This window comes from Chiloscyllium plagiosum, unplaced genomic scaffold (genome assembly GCF_037043375.1).
Source record: "Chiloscyllium plagiosum isolate Xiang-an unplaced genomic scaffold, Cpla_swu_hap1 HiC_scaffold_4, whole genome shotgun sequence".
In the NCBI taxonomy this organism is placed as follows: Eukaryota; Metazoa; Chordata; class Chondrichthyes; order Orectolobiformes; family Hemiscylliidae; genus Chiloscyllium; species Chiloscyllium plagiosum.
Window position 1 is genome coordinate 105,075,490 of NW_028270142.1, and position 14,649 is coordinate 105,090,138.

General features: G+C 42.4%; 1 protein-coding gene across 2 annotated transcripts in view; it reads left to right on the top strand.

The window, feature by feature from the left end:
- LOC122548984 (putative C-mannosyltransferase DPY19L4) overlaps positions 1-14,649 on the top strand; it is a 100,544-nt gene that overhangs the window by 80,405 nt on the left and 5,490 nt on the right. For both annotated transcript variants that reach the window (XM_043688044.2, XM_043688045.2), the window contains exon 18: positions 2,541-2,699. In XM_043688044.2, the coding sequence (XP_043543979.2) occupies positions 2,541-2,699 (159 nt within the window). The remainder of the gene's footprint in view (positions 1-2,540; positions 2,700-14,649) is intronic.

The following is a 14,649-nucleotide window of genomic DNA, read 5'->3' on the forward strand; positions in this document are numbered from 1 at the left end:
AACCACAAGTGGATACTTCATGTCTGCTACCTTCAGAGGGCCCTAATGTCATGGCATGCCTGTCTTCGACCATTTGAGTCACTTCCCATGGTATCAAGAAGTGCCTGAAAGGACTGGATGCTGCAACACTGACGACTTTGCTGACACAACACTTATGCTCTAGAAGTAGCCATTCCCTGAGCCAAGCTGTTCCAATACAGTTGCAAACACTGGTATTAATCTGGCAGTATGAAAAACTCTTAAGCTATGTCTGTCTACAGCAAACTAAATGAATCAAATCCAACCAATTACCACCCCATCAGTCTACTTATGATCGTTAGCAAATTAATGAAAAGATTTGACAACATTAGTTATTAAACAGCCATTGCATGGATTAAATTGCTCAGTTTAGGATCCACCAGAGGCATTCAGCTCCAGTTTTCATTACAGCCTTAGTCAAAACATAGACAAAAGAATTGAACGCCTGGAATAAGATGAGAGTGATGGCCTTTACTGGTCATATTAGTGGAATGCACACCTACTGGAGAACTCCAGACCAGTGTGTACAGGAAGAACACCCATACCGACCAGATTCTGAACGATAACAGCAATCACCCTAGCACCCACAAACAGAGCTGCCTTAGGACATCATTTAAACATACAAGGACACACTGCAGCAATCCAGAACTCCAGAAGCCAGAACAGGAACACCTATTCAAAAGATTTATACGAAACAGATACCCCAAGAGTACTATCCTCTAGTATTTACAGGACAAACCCAAAGAAGAAAAAACTACATGACCAGACACAATAACGACCATCAAAGACATAACAGTAATAACACCTGATGACTCAGACCCCTGGGAATCTTAGTGGGTCCACAAACCAGTAAACACCTTCCACCAGCTCCTCACAAAGGTTAAAGACCCAATACCTACATCCAACAGGGTGAATGTTATCTAGAAGATACCCTGCAAAGACTGTGAAAAACACACTACATAGGATAAACAGGAAGAAAACTGACCATACGAGCTCACCACTACCAGACATGACTAGTACTCTCTCATTTCCAACCACACAGACAATGGAGGACACAGATTCAACTGGGACGATGTAACCATCCTAGCACAGGCAAAACTGAGACACACCAGGCAATTCCTTGAAGTCTGGCACTCCAATTGGAAGTCAATCAGTAGATAAATTGAACTGGACCCTGTATACAAACCAAAGCAGCAACTGTAAGCAGTGAGAATTACCTCAAACAGACACACATAAGTACCAGGCAGGACAGAGCACCAACACCTTATCAAAGACGCTCTGATGACATCACCTACTGAGGTGACAGTGCATTTGCAGAAAAACACGCCAGCTTGATGAACGAATCCATGACTTCATCAAGGCCACATTTGACTAAGTGTGGCATCGAGGAGCCCTAGCAAAACTGAATCAATTGGAATAGGGGAAATTTCTCCACTGTTTGAAGTTGCTGCTTTGACACAAAGAAAGATGTTTGTGGTTATTAGAAGGCAATCATCTCGGCTAGCGTTCCCTCAGGATAGTGTGTTGGCCCATCCATCTTCAGTTGTTTGATCAATGACCTTCCGTCTTAAGATCAGAAATGGGGATGATTGCTGAATATTGCACTATCTGAGACTTCTTACATACTGAAGCTGTCCTTGTCCATATACAGTAAAATTGGAATAACACCAAAGCTTGGTCTGAGAAATAGCGAGTAGCATTCGGCATCACACAAATTACAGGCAATGACCATCTTCAGCGAGTGAGAATCTAACTGCCACCTTTTGATGTTCAATGGCATAATCATTGCTGAATTCCCCGCTATCAACATCCTGTTGGGGGATTACTATTGACCAGAAACTAAACTGGAGCAGCCGTATAAAAAAGCTGGATACAAGAGCAGGTCAGAGGTTAAGAATTCTATGGCAAATAACTCACCACCTGCAGCCTCAAAGCCTGTCCAGAAATGTGATGGAATATGCTCCATCACCTGGAAGAGTGTGATTTCAATGACTCCCTCCAGGACAAATGAAGGAATTTTTTAAAAGCCTGGTTGATTAGCACCCCTCGCACACTTTGAATATTCACTTCCTTCATCACTAATGCACAGTGGCAGCAGCAAGTACCATCTGCAAGATAAATGTAGTAACTAATCGAATCTCGTTTGACGGGGGTGGGTAAGGGATAAGGGCAGAAGATGCAAAGGAAAACCAACACCTGCAAGCTTCTCTCCAAGTCACATGCCATCTTGATTTGGAACTATACTGCTGTTCTTTCAGTCATTGGATTGAAATCGTGGAACTCATTTCCTTCAGCGCTGTGGGGATTCTTACACCTCGCAGATTTCTGCAGTCCAATAGGCAGTTTGTCACCACTTTCTTCAGGGTAATTAGAGATGGGCGATGAATGGCTCAGCATAAATGAAGAAATTTTTTAAAAAGCAAGCATGTTTGTTTCATTGCACAGATTTATAAATCCATGGTTTAGGGCTCTAGATGCCAGTTTACAGCTTGAATTTCTGAAATCAGTTGTTTTGTTATCAGATCTACCAAGTCTATTCCAGAAGATCTGCAGAAGATATTTATATGATTCTGATGTCGTATAAAGCTGATTATTTCATAATTGAAGAGGGAATTTGTAACGACATGGGACCTGTGAAAGGCTGCCGAGTAAAGGACTTGCTGGATGTTGCAAATGGCCATGTAAGTTTATTTAGGAACTCTTGTACATTATTCATGTATTGGTTTGGGAAGAGGTCTGACATGTTATTGGTTTGGCTGAAACACTAGATGCTAAGTATAGGCCAGTAATTGTTCCTGTTCTTAGGAACATTGGAGCAGGAGCAGACAATTAGCTAATTGAGCTTGGTCTGCTGTTCTAGATCACAGCTGATCATTCACCTCAATGCCACTTTCCCATTCTCTCTCTCTATATCCTTTGAACTAATTAATATCTAGAAATCTATCAGTCTCTATCTCGAATATGCTTGATGGCTGAATTTCCATAGCCTTCTGGGATAAAGAATTCCAAAGTTGCATTACACACTGGGATTCATGTTTATCTCAGCCCTAAATGGTTTGCCCCTTATTCTGAGACTCTGTCCTCTGGTTGTACACCTTTCCGAATGAGAGGGAAACCTCCTACCTGCAACTATCCTGTCTAGCCCTTTTAGAATTTTTAAAGTTTCAACGATGTCCCTCTACATCCCTCTAAACTCTAGGGAATACAGGCCCACTGTCTACAATCTCTCCTCATAGGACAGTCCTGCCATTCTACAAATCAGTCTGGTGAACCTTCACTGCACTCAGTCTATAGCAAATATATCCTTCCTTGGGTAAAGGATCAAAACTGCATGCAACATTCCAGGTGCAGTATCAGCAAGAGATCTGGAGTCTTGAACTCTAGTCTTTTTGCAATAAAGACCAGAGTACTGTTTGCCTTCTGAATTGCTTGCAGCACCTGCACATTAGCTTTTAGTGACTTCTGAACAAGGAGGGTGTTGTAAAATGTTGAAAGAGATCAAAAAATATTTATAAGGGTGTTGTCAGGATTGGAGGATCTGAGCAATAGATAGAGACTGAATACGCTGGGGCGTTAGAGGCTGATGCGTGACCTTTTATAGATGTTTATGAAATCATGAGGGACATGGGTAGGATAAATAGAGAAAGTCTGTTCCCTGGGGTTGGGGAGTCTAGAACTAGAGGGCATAGGTTTAGGATGAGAGGGGAAAGATATAAAAGGGACTTCAGGGGCAACTTCATCATGCAGATGATGGTGCATGTGTGGAATGAGCTGCCAGAGGAAGTGGTGGAGCTGGTAGAATTAGAACATTTTAAAAGGCATCTGGATGGCTTCAGATGGGATTTAGATGAGGTTAGGATATCTGGTTGGCATGAACGAGTTGGACCAAAGGGTCTGTTTCCATGCTGTACATGGAGTCATAGAGCTGTACAGCATGGAATCAGACCCTTTGGTCCAATGCGTCCATGCCGACCAGAGATCCCAACCCAATCTAGTCTAACCTGCCAGCACCCGGCCCATATCCCTCCAAACCCTTCCTATTCATATACCCATCCAAATGCCTCTTAAATGTTGCAATTGTACCAGCCTCCTCCACCACCCGATGTGTGGAAAAAATTGCCCTGTAGGTCTCTTTCCCCCCTCACCCTAAACCTATGCCCTCTAGATCTGGACTCCCCAACCCCAGGGAAATGACTTTGCCTATTTACCCTATCCATGCCCCTCATAATTTTGTAAACCTCTATAAGGTCACCCCTCAGCCTCCAATGCTCCAGGGAAAACAGCCCCAGCCTGTTCAGCCGCTCCCTATAGCTCAAAACCTACAACCCTGACAACATCCTTGTAAATCTTTTCAGAACCCTTTCAAGTTTTACAACATTTTTCCGATAGGAAAGAGGCCGGAATTGCACGCAATATTCCAACAGTGGCCTAACCAATGTCCTGTACAGCCACAACATGACCTCCCAACTCCTGGACTCAATACTCTGACCAATAAAGAAAAGTATATCAAACACCTTCTTCACTAACCTATCTACTTGCAACTTCACTCTCAAGGAGCTATGAACCTGCACTCCAAGGTCTCTTTGTTCAGCAACACCTCCTTGGACCTTACCATTAAGTGTATACGTCCTGCTAAGATTTGCTTTCCCAAAATGTAGCATCTCACATTTATCTGAATTAAATTCCATCTGCCACGTCTCTGCCCATTGGCCCATCTGGTCCAGATCCTGTTGTAATCTGAGGTAACCCTCTTCACTGTCCACTACACCTCCACTTTTGGTGTTATCTGCAAACTTACTACCTGCACCTCTTATGCTCGCATCCAAATCATTTATGTAAATGACAAAAAGTAGAGGACCCAGCACCGATTCTTGAGGCACTCCACTGGTCACAGGCCTCCAGTCTGAAAAACTACCCTCGACCACCACCCTCTGTCTTCTACCTTTGAGCCCGTTCTATATCCAAATGGTTCATTCTCCCTGTATTCCGTGAGATCTAACCTTGCTAATCAATATCCCATGGAGAACCTTGTCGAATGCCTTACTGAAATCTGTATAGATCACATCTACTGCTCTGCCCTCATCAATCTTCTTTGTTACTTCCTTGAAAAACTCAATCCGGTTTGTGAGACATGATTTCCCACACACAAAGCCATGTTGACTATCCCGAATCAGTCCTTGCCTTTCCAAATACATGTGCATCCTGTCCGTCAGGATTCCCTCCAACAACTTGCCCACCACTGACCTCAGGCTCACTGGTCTGTAGTTCCCTGGCTTGTCCTTACCACCCTTCTTAAACAGTGGCACCATGTTAGCCAACCTCCAGTCTTCCGGCACCTCACCTGTGACTATTGATGATACAAATATCTCAGCAAGAGGAGCAGCAATCACTTCTCTAGCTTCCCACAGAGTTCTAGGGCAAACCTGATCAGGTCCTGGGGATTTATCCACCTTTATACATTTCAAGACATTCAGCACTTCCTTCTCTGTAATTTAGACATTTTGTAAGATGTCACCATCTATTTCCCCACATTCTATATCTTCCATATCCTTTTCCACAGTAAATACTGACGCAAAATACTCGTTTAGTATCTCCCTCATTTTCTGCGGCTCCACACAAAGGCCGCCTTGCTGATCTTTGAGGGGCCCTATTTTCTCCCTAGTTATCCTTTTGTCCTTAACGTATTTGTAAAAACCCTTTGGATTCTCCTTAATTCTATTTGCCAAAACTATCTCATGTCCCCTTCTTGCCCTCCTGATTTCCCTCTTAAGTATACTCCTACTTCCTATTCACTCGATCTATCCTGTCTCTACCTTACATATGCTTCCTTCTTTTTCTTAACCAAACTCTCAATTTCTTAAGTCTTCCAGCATTCCCTATACCTACCAACCTTTCCTTTCACCTTGACAGGAATATACTTTCTCTGGATTCTCGTTATCTAATTTCTGAAGGCTTCCCATTTTCCAGCCGTACCTTTACCTGTGAACATCTGCCCCCAATCAACTTTCGAAAGTTCTTGCCTAATACCATCAAAATTGGCCTTTTTCCAATTTAGAACTTCAACTTTTAGATCTGGTCCATTCTTTTCCATCATTATTTTAAATCTAATAGAATTATGGTCGCTGGCCCCAAAGTGCTCTCCCACTGACACCTCAGTCACCTGCCCTGCTTTATTTCCCAAGAGTAGGTCAAGTTTTGCACCTTCTCTAGTAGGTACATCCACATACTGAATCAGAAAATTTTCTTGTACCCACTTAACAAATTCCTCTCCATCTAAACCTTTAACACTATGGCAGTCCCAGTCCATGTTTGGAAAGTTAAAATCCCCTACTATAATCACCCTATTATTCTTAAAGATAGCTGAGATCTCCTTACAAATTTGTTTCTCAATTTCCCTCTGACTATTAGGAGGTCTATAATACAATCTCAATAAGGTGATCATCCCTTTCTTATTTCTCAGTTCCACCCAAATAACTTCCCTGGATGTATTTCCAAGAATATCCTCCCTCAGCATAGCTGTAATGCTATCCCTTATAAAAAACACCATTCCCCTTCCTCTCTTGCCTCCCTTTCTATCCTTCCTGTAACATTTGTATTCCGGAACATTAAGCTGCCAGTCCTGCCCATCCCTGAGCCATGTTTCTGTAATTGCTATGATATCCCAGTCCCATGTTCCGAACGATGCCCTGAGCTCATCTGCCTTCCCTGTTAGGCCCCTTGTATTGAAATAAATGCAGTTTGATTTATTCGTCCTACCTTGTCCCTGCCTGCCCTGACTGTTTGTTTGACTCGCTTCTGTTCTCAACTGTATCAGTCTCAGATTGACCTCTTTTCTCACTATCTCCCTGCCCCCCCCAACCACCTTACTAGTCTAAAACCTCCTGAGCAGCTCCAGCAAATTTCTCTGCCAGTATATTAGTCCCCTTCCAATTTAGGTGCAATCCATCCTTCTTGTACAGGTCACTGGTACCCCGAAAGAGATTTGATCTCTGACTGTTTGAACACCTATGTCTCTTTGTACATCATCATGTCCCAATTGCTCACAATTTAAGAGATACTTGATACCTCTGTTCCTTCTATCATGCATCTACATTATATTTCACCTGTTATGGTCTTGTCTACTGACAGGGGAGACAATGGCCTTGTGATATTATCGCTAGACAATTAATCCAGAAACCCAGGTACTGGGGACTCAAATTTGAATCCCTGGTAGAAGGTAGATGGTGGAATTTGAATTCAGTAATGGTCTGAAATTAAGAGTCTCATTGTTGATTGTAAGAAGAACCCATCTGTTCACTAATGTGCACTTTTAGGAAAAGAAACTACCATCCTTACCTGATCTGGCCTCAATATGACTCCAGACCCACAACGATGTAGTTGATTCTTAACTGCCCTCTGGACAATTAGGGATGGGCAATAAATGCTGGTCAAGCCAGCAATGCCCACATGTGATTTTTTTAAAAAAACTAACTGCCTGTCCAAATCTGCTGGAAACTGCATTGCACCTTCCTCACAAATCTCATTTCCACCTTGTTTTGTGTCCTCTGCAAAATGCAAAAATATGTGTCAACACATTTGATATTGGCTGCTCAATTTCCTTCTGCTACAGCTCGATACTGTGGATATAGTGTAGGATTAATCATCTGAAACAAACGTTCCATTTTTTTGGAGTGATTGGGAGGGAGATTTGGCCCTCTCCTTCCCCAACTGGCTTTAGACATAACAGATAATAAATCTTGAACAGCAAGGCTAATTTATGTTTTCTTTTCATTTGTACAGATTTGAAAAGTTTAATACTCGTTAAACTGTTTAATGATGTGTACAGATGATGGGTGAGCAGAGCCCATTACTTTTAGATATGGCTGAAGTTGACAAATTCTGTGAGCATCATGGCCTTATTTCAACGCTCACTTGAGTTAGATAATTAACTCAACATTCCAAAAAATTAGGCTGGTTGGTAAATCTGGAGAGAGTGAGGAATGCAGATGCTGGAGATCAGAGCTGAAAAATGTGTTGCTGGAAAAGCGCAGCAGGTCAGGGAGCATCCAAGGAGCAGGAGAATCGACGTTTCGGGCATAAACCCTTCTTCAGGAAGAAGGGTTTATGCCCGAAACGTCGATTCTCCTGCTCCTTGGATGCTCCCTGACCTGCTGCGCTTTTCCAGCAACACATTTTTCATCTCTGGTTGGTAAACCTGAAGTGAAGTTGCTATAGTCTGACCAAACCATGTGGCTGCTGTCTCATTAGAGAGAGAAGACTGGCGGTGGCTTAACTTTAGGATCACCATTCCTCAAATAAAGGGAGAAGTTGAGAAGGAGAGTCCTTCATAGTAATCTCAGCTGGTGAGAGAATTGAGTCTAAGCTGTTGGCGTCACTCTGAATCACAAACCAGCCATACAGCCAAGTGAGCAAACCAATCCAAATTATAGTAAGCTACTATATATTGCAAAGTACTGGTGCTTATGACTGAGTTAAAATCATTCTTGTTGGATTGGAGAATTGTCATCACTGTCATGTAAATTTGAAGTGTTATTGCATTACTAACTCATCAATGATACAGGAGATATTTTTAAAATGTAAGTAGGCCAAGATGTTATAATGTATGGATAGTGGAAAATAGTAGGACAAAACAAAATACTTCAAATGCTGGAAATTTGGAATAAAAGCCAAAAATACGAAGAATACTCAACAGATGAGGCAGCGTCTACGGAGAAAAACCGAGATAATATCTCAGTTTACCTTTCAGGTGAACTTCCATTGTTCTGATGTTAAGTGGTAAAAATAACTTTATTGTGCTTTCAACTTCAATTGCCTAAGAATGTAATCAGATGGGCTACAATGTCTTTGAATTGTATCATACTGAATTTAGATTGTTTGTTTATATTAACTCTTCTAAATTTATGCAGTTATGGGCTCTGAGCATCATTGGAACGACTAAAATTAATTGTCTGTCACTAATTACCCTTAGCTCAGTGGATCACAAAACATTCTAGAGGGAAGTTAAGAGTCAGTCATTTTGCTGTCGATCAGGTCTTTTAGAGACTGGGTAAGCTCAGTAATTTTCCTCCTGTAAAGGATGTGAGTGAACCATTCTGGTTTTTGTGACAATATGGTGGTAGAATATCTAGTGACTGGGCATACTTCAGTCTTCAGTTCATGGGCAGATGAGATCAGATCACATCAAAGCTTTAGTAGATTAAGTAAATACAATGCTAACATTTATGTAATGGATATTAAAAGCTTTTCCATGTTGCCTTGAGGCACTTCAATCTCATGTCTTTTATGTATCTGCATTATTAATACATGCATAAAATTCATAACACAGGAAATAAGTGCTAGCCCAGCTAGCGATGTCCACATCTTACAAATGAATACAAAAAAAAGGCCATTTGACCAAACAAGTCTGTGCTGTGCTGTTAATACTCCACATGAGTTTCCTCCTGTACTATTCACCATATTTCAGCTGATCTTTCTAGTCCTTCTTCTAGTTTCCTGCTGAAAGCATTGAAACAATTTGCCTCAAGACATTTTCAGTTAGCACATTTCACATTCTAACCACTCTGTGGATAAAAACATTTCTCTTTGTATCCTTCTTGGTTTATTAGTAATTTATCCTTCAATTTATGGCTCAAAGTTTAGGATACCCCTCACAAGTGGAATTTTCTCTTATGAGACCAAGAGTCAAATGCCAGGAGAGACCTTTGTTTAGGGGCTTGACAGGTATTCCTGTCTAATTACATTCTTCTCAACACATTGCAAATGCATTAGATTAGATTCCCTACAGTGTGGAAACAGGCCCTTTGGCCCAACCAGTCCACATTGACCTTCCGAAGAGCAACCCATCCATACCCATCCCCCTCTGACTAATGCACCTGGCACTATGGGCAATTTAGCATGGCCAATTCACCTGACCTGCACATCTTTGAACTGTGGGAGAAAACCGACCCCGACACGGGGAGAATGTGCAAACTCCACACAGTCGCCCGAGGCTGGAATTGAACCTGGGACCCTGGTGCTGTGAGGCAGCAGTGTTAACGACTGAGCCACCGTGTGGCATTGTTTCAATATCAGTCAGTATTGATAGTGGATAAATCCAATTCCAGAGGAAACCTGGCTTCTTAGATCCTAACATTTTCTTAAGCCATGGAGTTACTAAATTTGTCACAAGAGGCTGCCATTCACATTTCATGCACAAAAAAAGTTGTTAAAAGGAAAAATAACGAATTACATTACACTAGGCAAATTCAAACTGTTGGAAAGATATTTCAGTACGGACATCAGAAAGGATTCAAATATTCTTTATATCCCAGCTATATCCATACAAGCACATAACTCTTGTTGAAGCATTATCGTTATCTGCACACTATGACTTCATCTCTGTTAGGTCAGTACAACTGCAACAGTAAATACTGATGCAAAATATTCATTTAATATCTCCCCCATTTTCTGTGGCTCCACACAAAGGCCGCCTTGCAGATCTTTGAGGGGCCCTATTCTCTCCCCTGTTATCCTTTTGTCCTTAACATATTTGTAAAAACCCTTTGGATTCTCCTTAATTTTATTTGCCAAAGCTATCTCATGTCCCCTTTTTGTCATCCTGATTTCCCCCTTAAGTATACTCCTACTACCTTTATACTCTTTAAAGGATTCACTCGATCTATCCTGTCTATACCTTACATATGCTTCCTCCTTTTTCTGAACGAAACCCTCAATTTCTTAAGTCATCCAGCATTCCCGAGACCTACCAGCCTTCCCTTTCACCCTGACAAGAATATACTTTCTCTGGATTCTTGTTATCTCATTTCTGAAGGCTTCCCATTTTCCAGCCATCCCTTTACCTGTGAATCAGTCTCCAATCAGCTTTCAAAAGTTCTTGCCTAATACTGTCAAAATTAGCCTTTCTCCAATTTAGAACTTCAACTTTTACATCGAGTCTATCCTTTTCCATCACTATTTTAATATGAATAGAATTATGGTCGCTGGCCCCAAAGGGCTCCCCCACTGACACCTCAGACACCTGCCCTGCCTTATTTCCCAAGAGTATTTCCCAATCTTTGCACCTTCTCTAGTAGGTACACCCACCTACTGAATCAGAAAATTGTCTTGTACGAACTTGAGAAATTCCTCTCCATCTAAACCTTTGGCAGTCCCAGTCTATGTTTGGAAAGTTAAAATCCCCTACCATAAGTACCCTATTATTCTTACAGATAGCTGAGATCTCCTTACAAGTTTGTTTCTCAATTTCCCTCTGACTATTAGGGGGTCCACAACAGGATCTGGATCAGATGGGCCAATGGGCTGAGAAGTAGCAGATGGAGTTTAATTCAGATAAATGCGAGGTGCTGCATTTTTGGAAAGCAAATCTTAGCAGGACTTATACACTTAATGGTAAGGTCCTAGGGAGTGTTGCTCAACAAAGAGACCTTGGAATGCAGGTTCATAGCTCCTTGAGAGTGGAGTCGCAGGTAGATAGGATAGTGAAGAAGGCGTTTGTTGGTCAGAATATTGAGTACAGGAGTTGGGAGGTCATGTTGCGACTGTACAGGACATTGGTTAGGCCAGTGTTGGAATATTGCGTGCAATTCTGGTCTTCTTCCTATCGGAAAGATGTTGTGAAACTTGAAAGGGTTCAGAAAAGATTTCCAAGGATGTGCCAGGGTTGGAGGATTTGAGCTATAGGGAGAGGCTGAACAGGCTGGGACAGTTTTCCCTGGAGCATCGGAGGCTGAAGGGTGACCTTATAGAGGTTTACAAAATTGAGGGGCATGGATAGAATAAATAGACAAAGTCTTTTCCCTGGAGTCGGGGAGTCCAGAACTAGAGGGCATAGGTTTAGGGTGAGAGGGGAAAGATATAAAAGTGACCTAAGGGGCAACTTTTTGACGCAGATTGTGGTATGTGTATGGAATGAGCTGCCAGAGGATGTGGTGGAGGCTGGTACAATTGCAACATTTAAAAGGCATTTGGATGGGTATATGAATAGGAAGGGTTTGGAGGGATATGGGCCGGGTGCTGGCAGGTGGGGCTAGATTGGGTTGGGATATCTGGTCAGCATGGACGGGTTGGATCAAAGGGTCTGTTTCCATGCTGTACATCTCTGACTCTATGTTGGCAGATTTCTGTGTAGTCATTAAATGCTTTTTCCCTTCATCTGGTGTAGAAACACAGAAAATAAAGGCTGGATTATGCCATTCAGCCCTTTGATTCTGCTCTGCTATTCATTATGATCACCGTAAGATAATTCAACTCAGTATCCTGTTCCTGCATTCTCCCCATACCCTTTCATCCCTTTTGCCCGAAGAACTATATCTAACTCATTATTGAAAACATTCAATGTTTTGGCCTCAATGGCTTTTTTTTTTGGCAAAGAATTCCACAGGCATACTGCTCTCCAAGTGCTTTAATTTTACATTGTAATCTCTTTGTGTGAGACTTATCAAATACCTTCTGACATCCCCTGGCTGCCCCTTATCAACTCTACCAGACACAAAATATAATTTAAACTTGAAAGTTAGACATTGATCTTAACACTGTGTAAAACACCAAATTTTCGGCGCAGAGTTCTGCACCTTGTTTGGCTCTAATCATAGCAGGACTTAGACACTTAATGGTATGGTCCTTGGGAATGTTGCTGAACAAAGAGACCTTGGAGTGCAGGTTCATAGCTCCTTGAAAGTGGAGTCGCAGGTAGATAGGATAGTGAAGAAGGCATTTGGTATGCTTTCCTTTATTGGTCAGAGCATTGAGTACAGGAGTTGGGAGGTCATGTTGCGACTGTACAGTACATTGGTTTGGCCACTGTTGGAATATTGCATGCAATTCTGGTCTCCTTCGTATCGGAAAGCTGTTGTGAAACTTGAAAGGGTTCAGAAAAGATGTACAAGGATGTGCCAAGGTTGGAGGATTTGAGCGATAGGGAGAGGCTGAACAGGCTGGGGCAGTTTTCCCTGGACCATTGGAGGCTGAAGGGTGACCTTAGAGGTTTACAAAACTGAGGGGCATGGATAGGATAAATAGACAAAGTCTTTTCCCTGGGGTCGAGGAGTCCAGAACTAGAGGGCATAGGTTTAGGGTGAGAGGGGAAAGATATAAAAGAGACCTACAGGGCAACTTTTTCACACAGAGGGTGGTACGTGTATGGAATGAGCTGCCAGAGGAAGTGGTGGAGGCTGGTACAATTGCAACATTTAAGAGGCATTTGGATGGGTATATGAATAGGAAGGGTTTGGAGGGATATGGGCCGGGTGCTGCAGGTTGGACTAGATTGGGTTAGGATATCTGGTCGGCATGGAGGGGTTGAACCGAAGGGTCTGTTTCCATGCTGTACATCTCTATGACTCTATGACATATGTAAAAGGCACCCAGACTCTGCAATCTTGGAACATCACTCAATCTCTGCTCATAATTTTCACCCACTCCAGAGATGTCAGAGACCAGGCAAATAGCAATGCTTCACTTTAGTAATGCCTAACTCTATGAAGGCTCTTCAGGCGAGAAAAGGATGTTTTTCTTTTTCCCCTTTGAATGGCGCAAGAGGTCATCCTGACTGACAAGGGAAGCCTGGAAGGAGGTCAGTACCTGTGGGCAATTCAAGAAAACCTGACAGCACGGTGGCTCGGTGGTTAGCACTGGTGCCAGGGACCCAGGTTCGATTCCAGTTTTGGGTGACTGTGTGGTGTTTGCACATTCTCTCCTTGTCTGCGTGGGTTTCCTCTAGGTACGCTGGTTTCTTTCCACAGTCCAAAGATATGCATGTTAGGTGAGTTGGCCAAGCTAAATTGTCCGTATTGTTCAGGGATATGTAGATTAGGTGCTTTAGTCAGGGGTAAATGTAAAGTCATAGAGTAGGGGAATGGGTCTAGGTGGGAACACTCTTTGGAGGGTCAGTGTGGACTTGTTTGGCCAAGTCCAAAAGTCCAAATGGCCTTTTTTCACGCTGTTGGGATTCTATGACACTGGAGCTGCAAGAGGATAAAATGACCTGTTGCGCTCTGCCTGATATGTACCACTATCGATGCTTCATGCTCCTGTGAATTAGCATTGGAAAGTCGAAACCATTTAGGACAGTATGTCCATCAGATGCCTCATATGCAATCAATGTCGATCTTGCGATTGCAGCTACCAATGTCACATTACTGGCATCACAATGGTACTGACCCTTTAAACTTGCCAGGATTTACACTTCTAAAAGAACAATATCACTCAGCAGCTCTTGTACAATTGGCTCACTGATTTCCATTACAACTAAGAGAATGTGCAGTTTTCACTAAAGCCTTGCGCAGTACAGGAAGCAACCACATAAAGTGACAAATTGAGTTGAGCTCCCTTTAGCATTTAGCTTCACTTGCCAGCCCTGGTCAGGTTTGCTGGTATCTGTTAATGTGGCTGCCTCGCTTGAGCAGGCTTGCTTACTCAGTCAGACTTCATCCATTATACTGTGAGCACTTAGTGATAATAGGCCAGACTGTATGACTGAGACTTCTTATGACCTAAGCACCATGCAGAAATTTCACTCCTAACAAGAAGTATTTGCACAATGAATAGGTTTGATTTATGAAGCATCCAAATAACCAAAAAGATTTCTACTCAATAGAGATTCACACCTCATAAATATAATTGGATTTGTAAAGA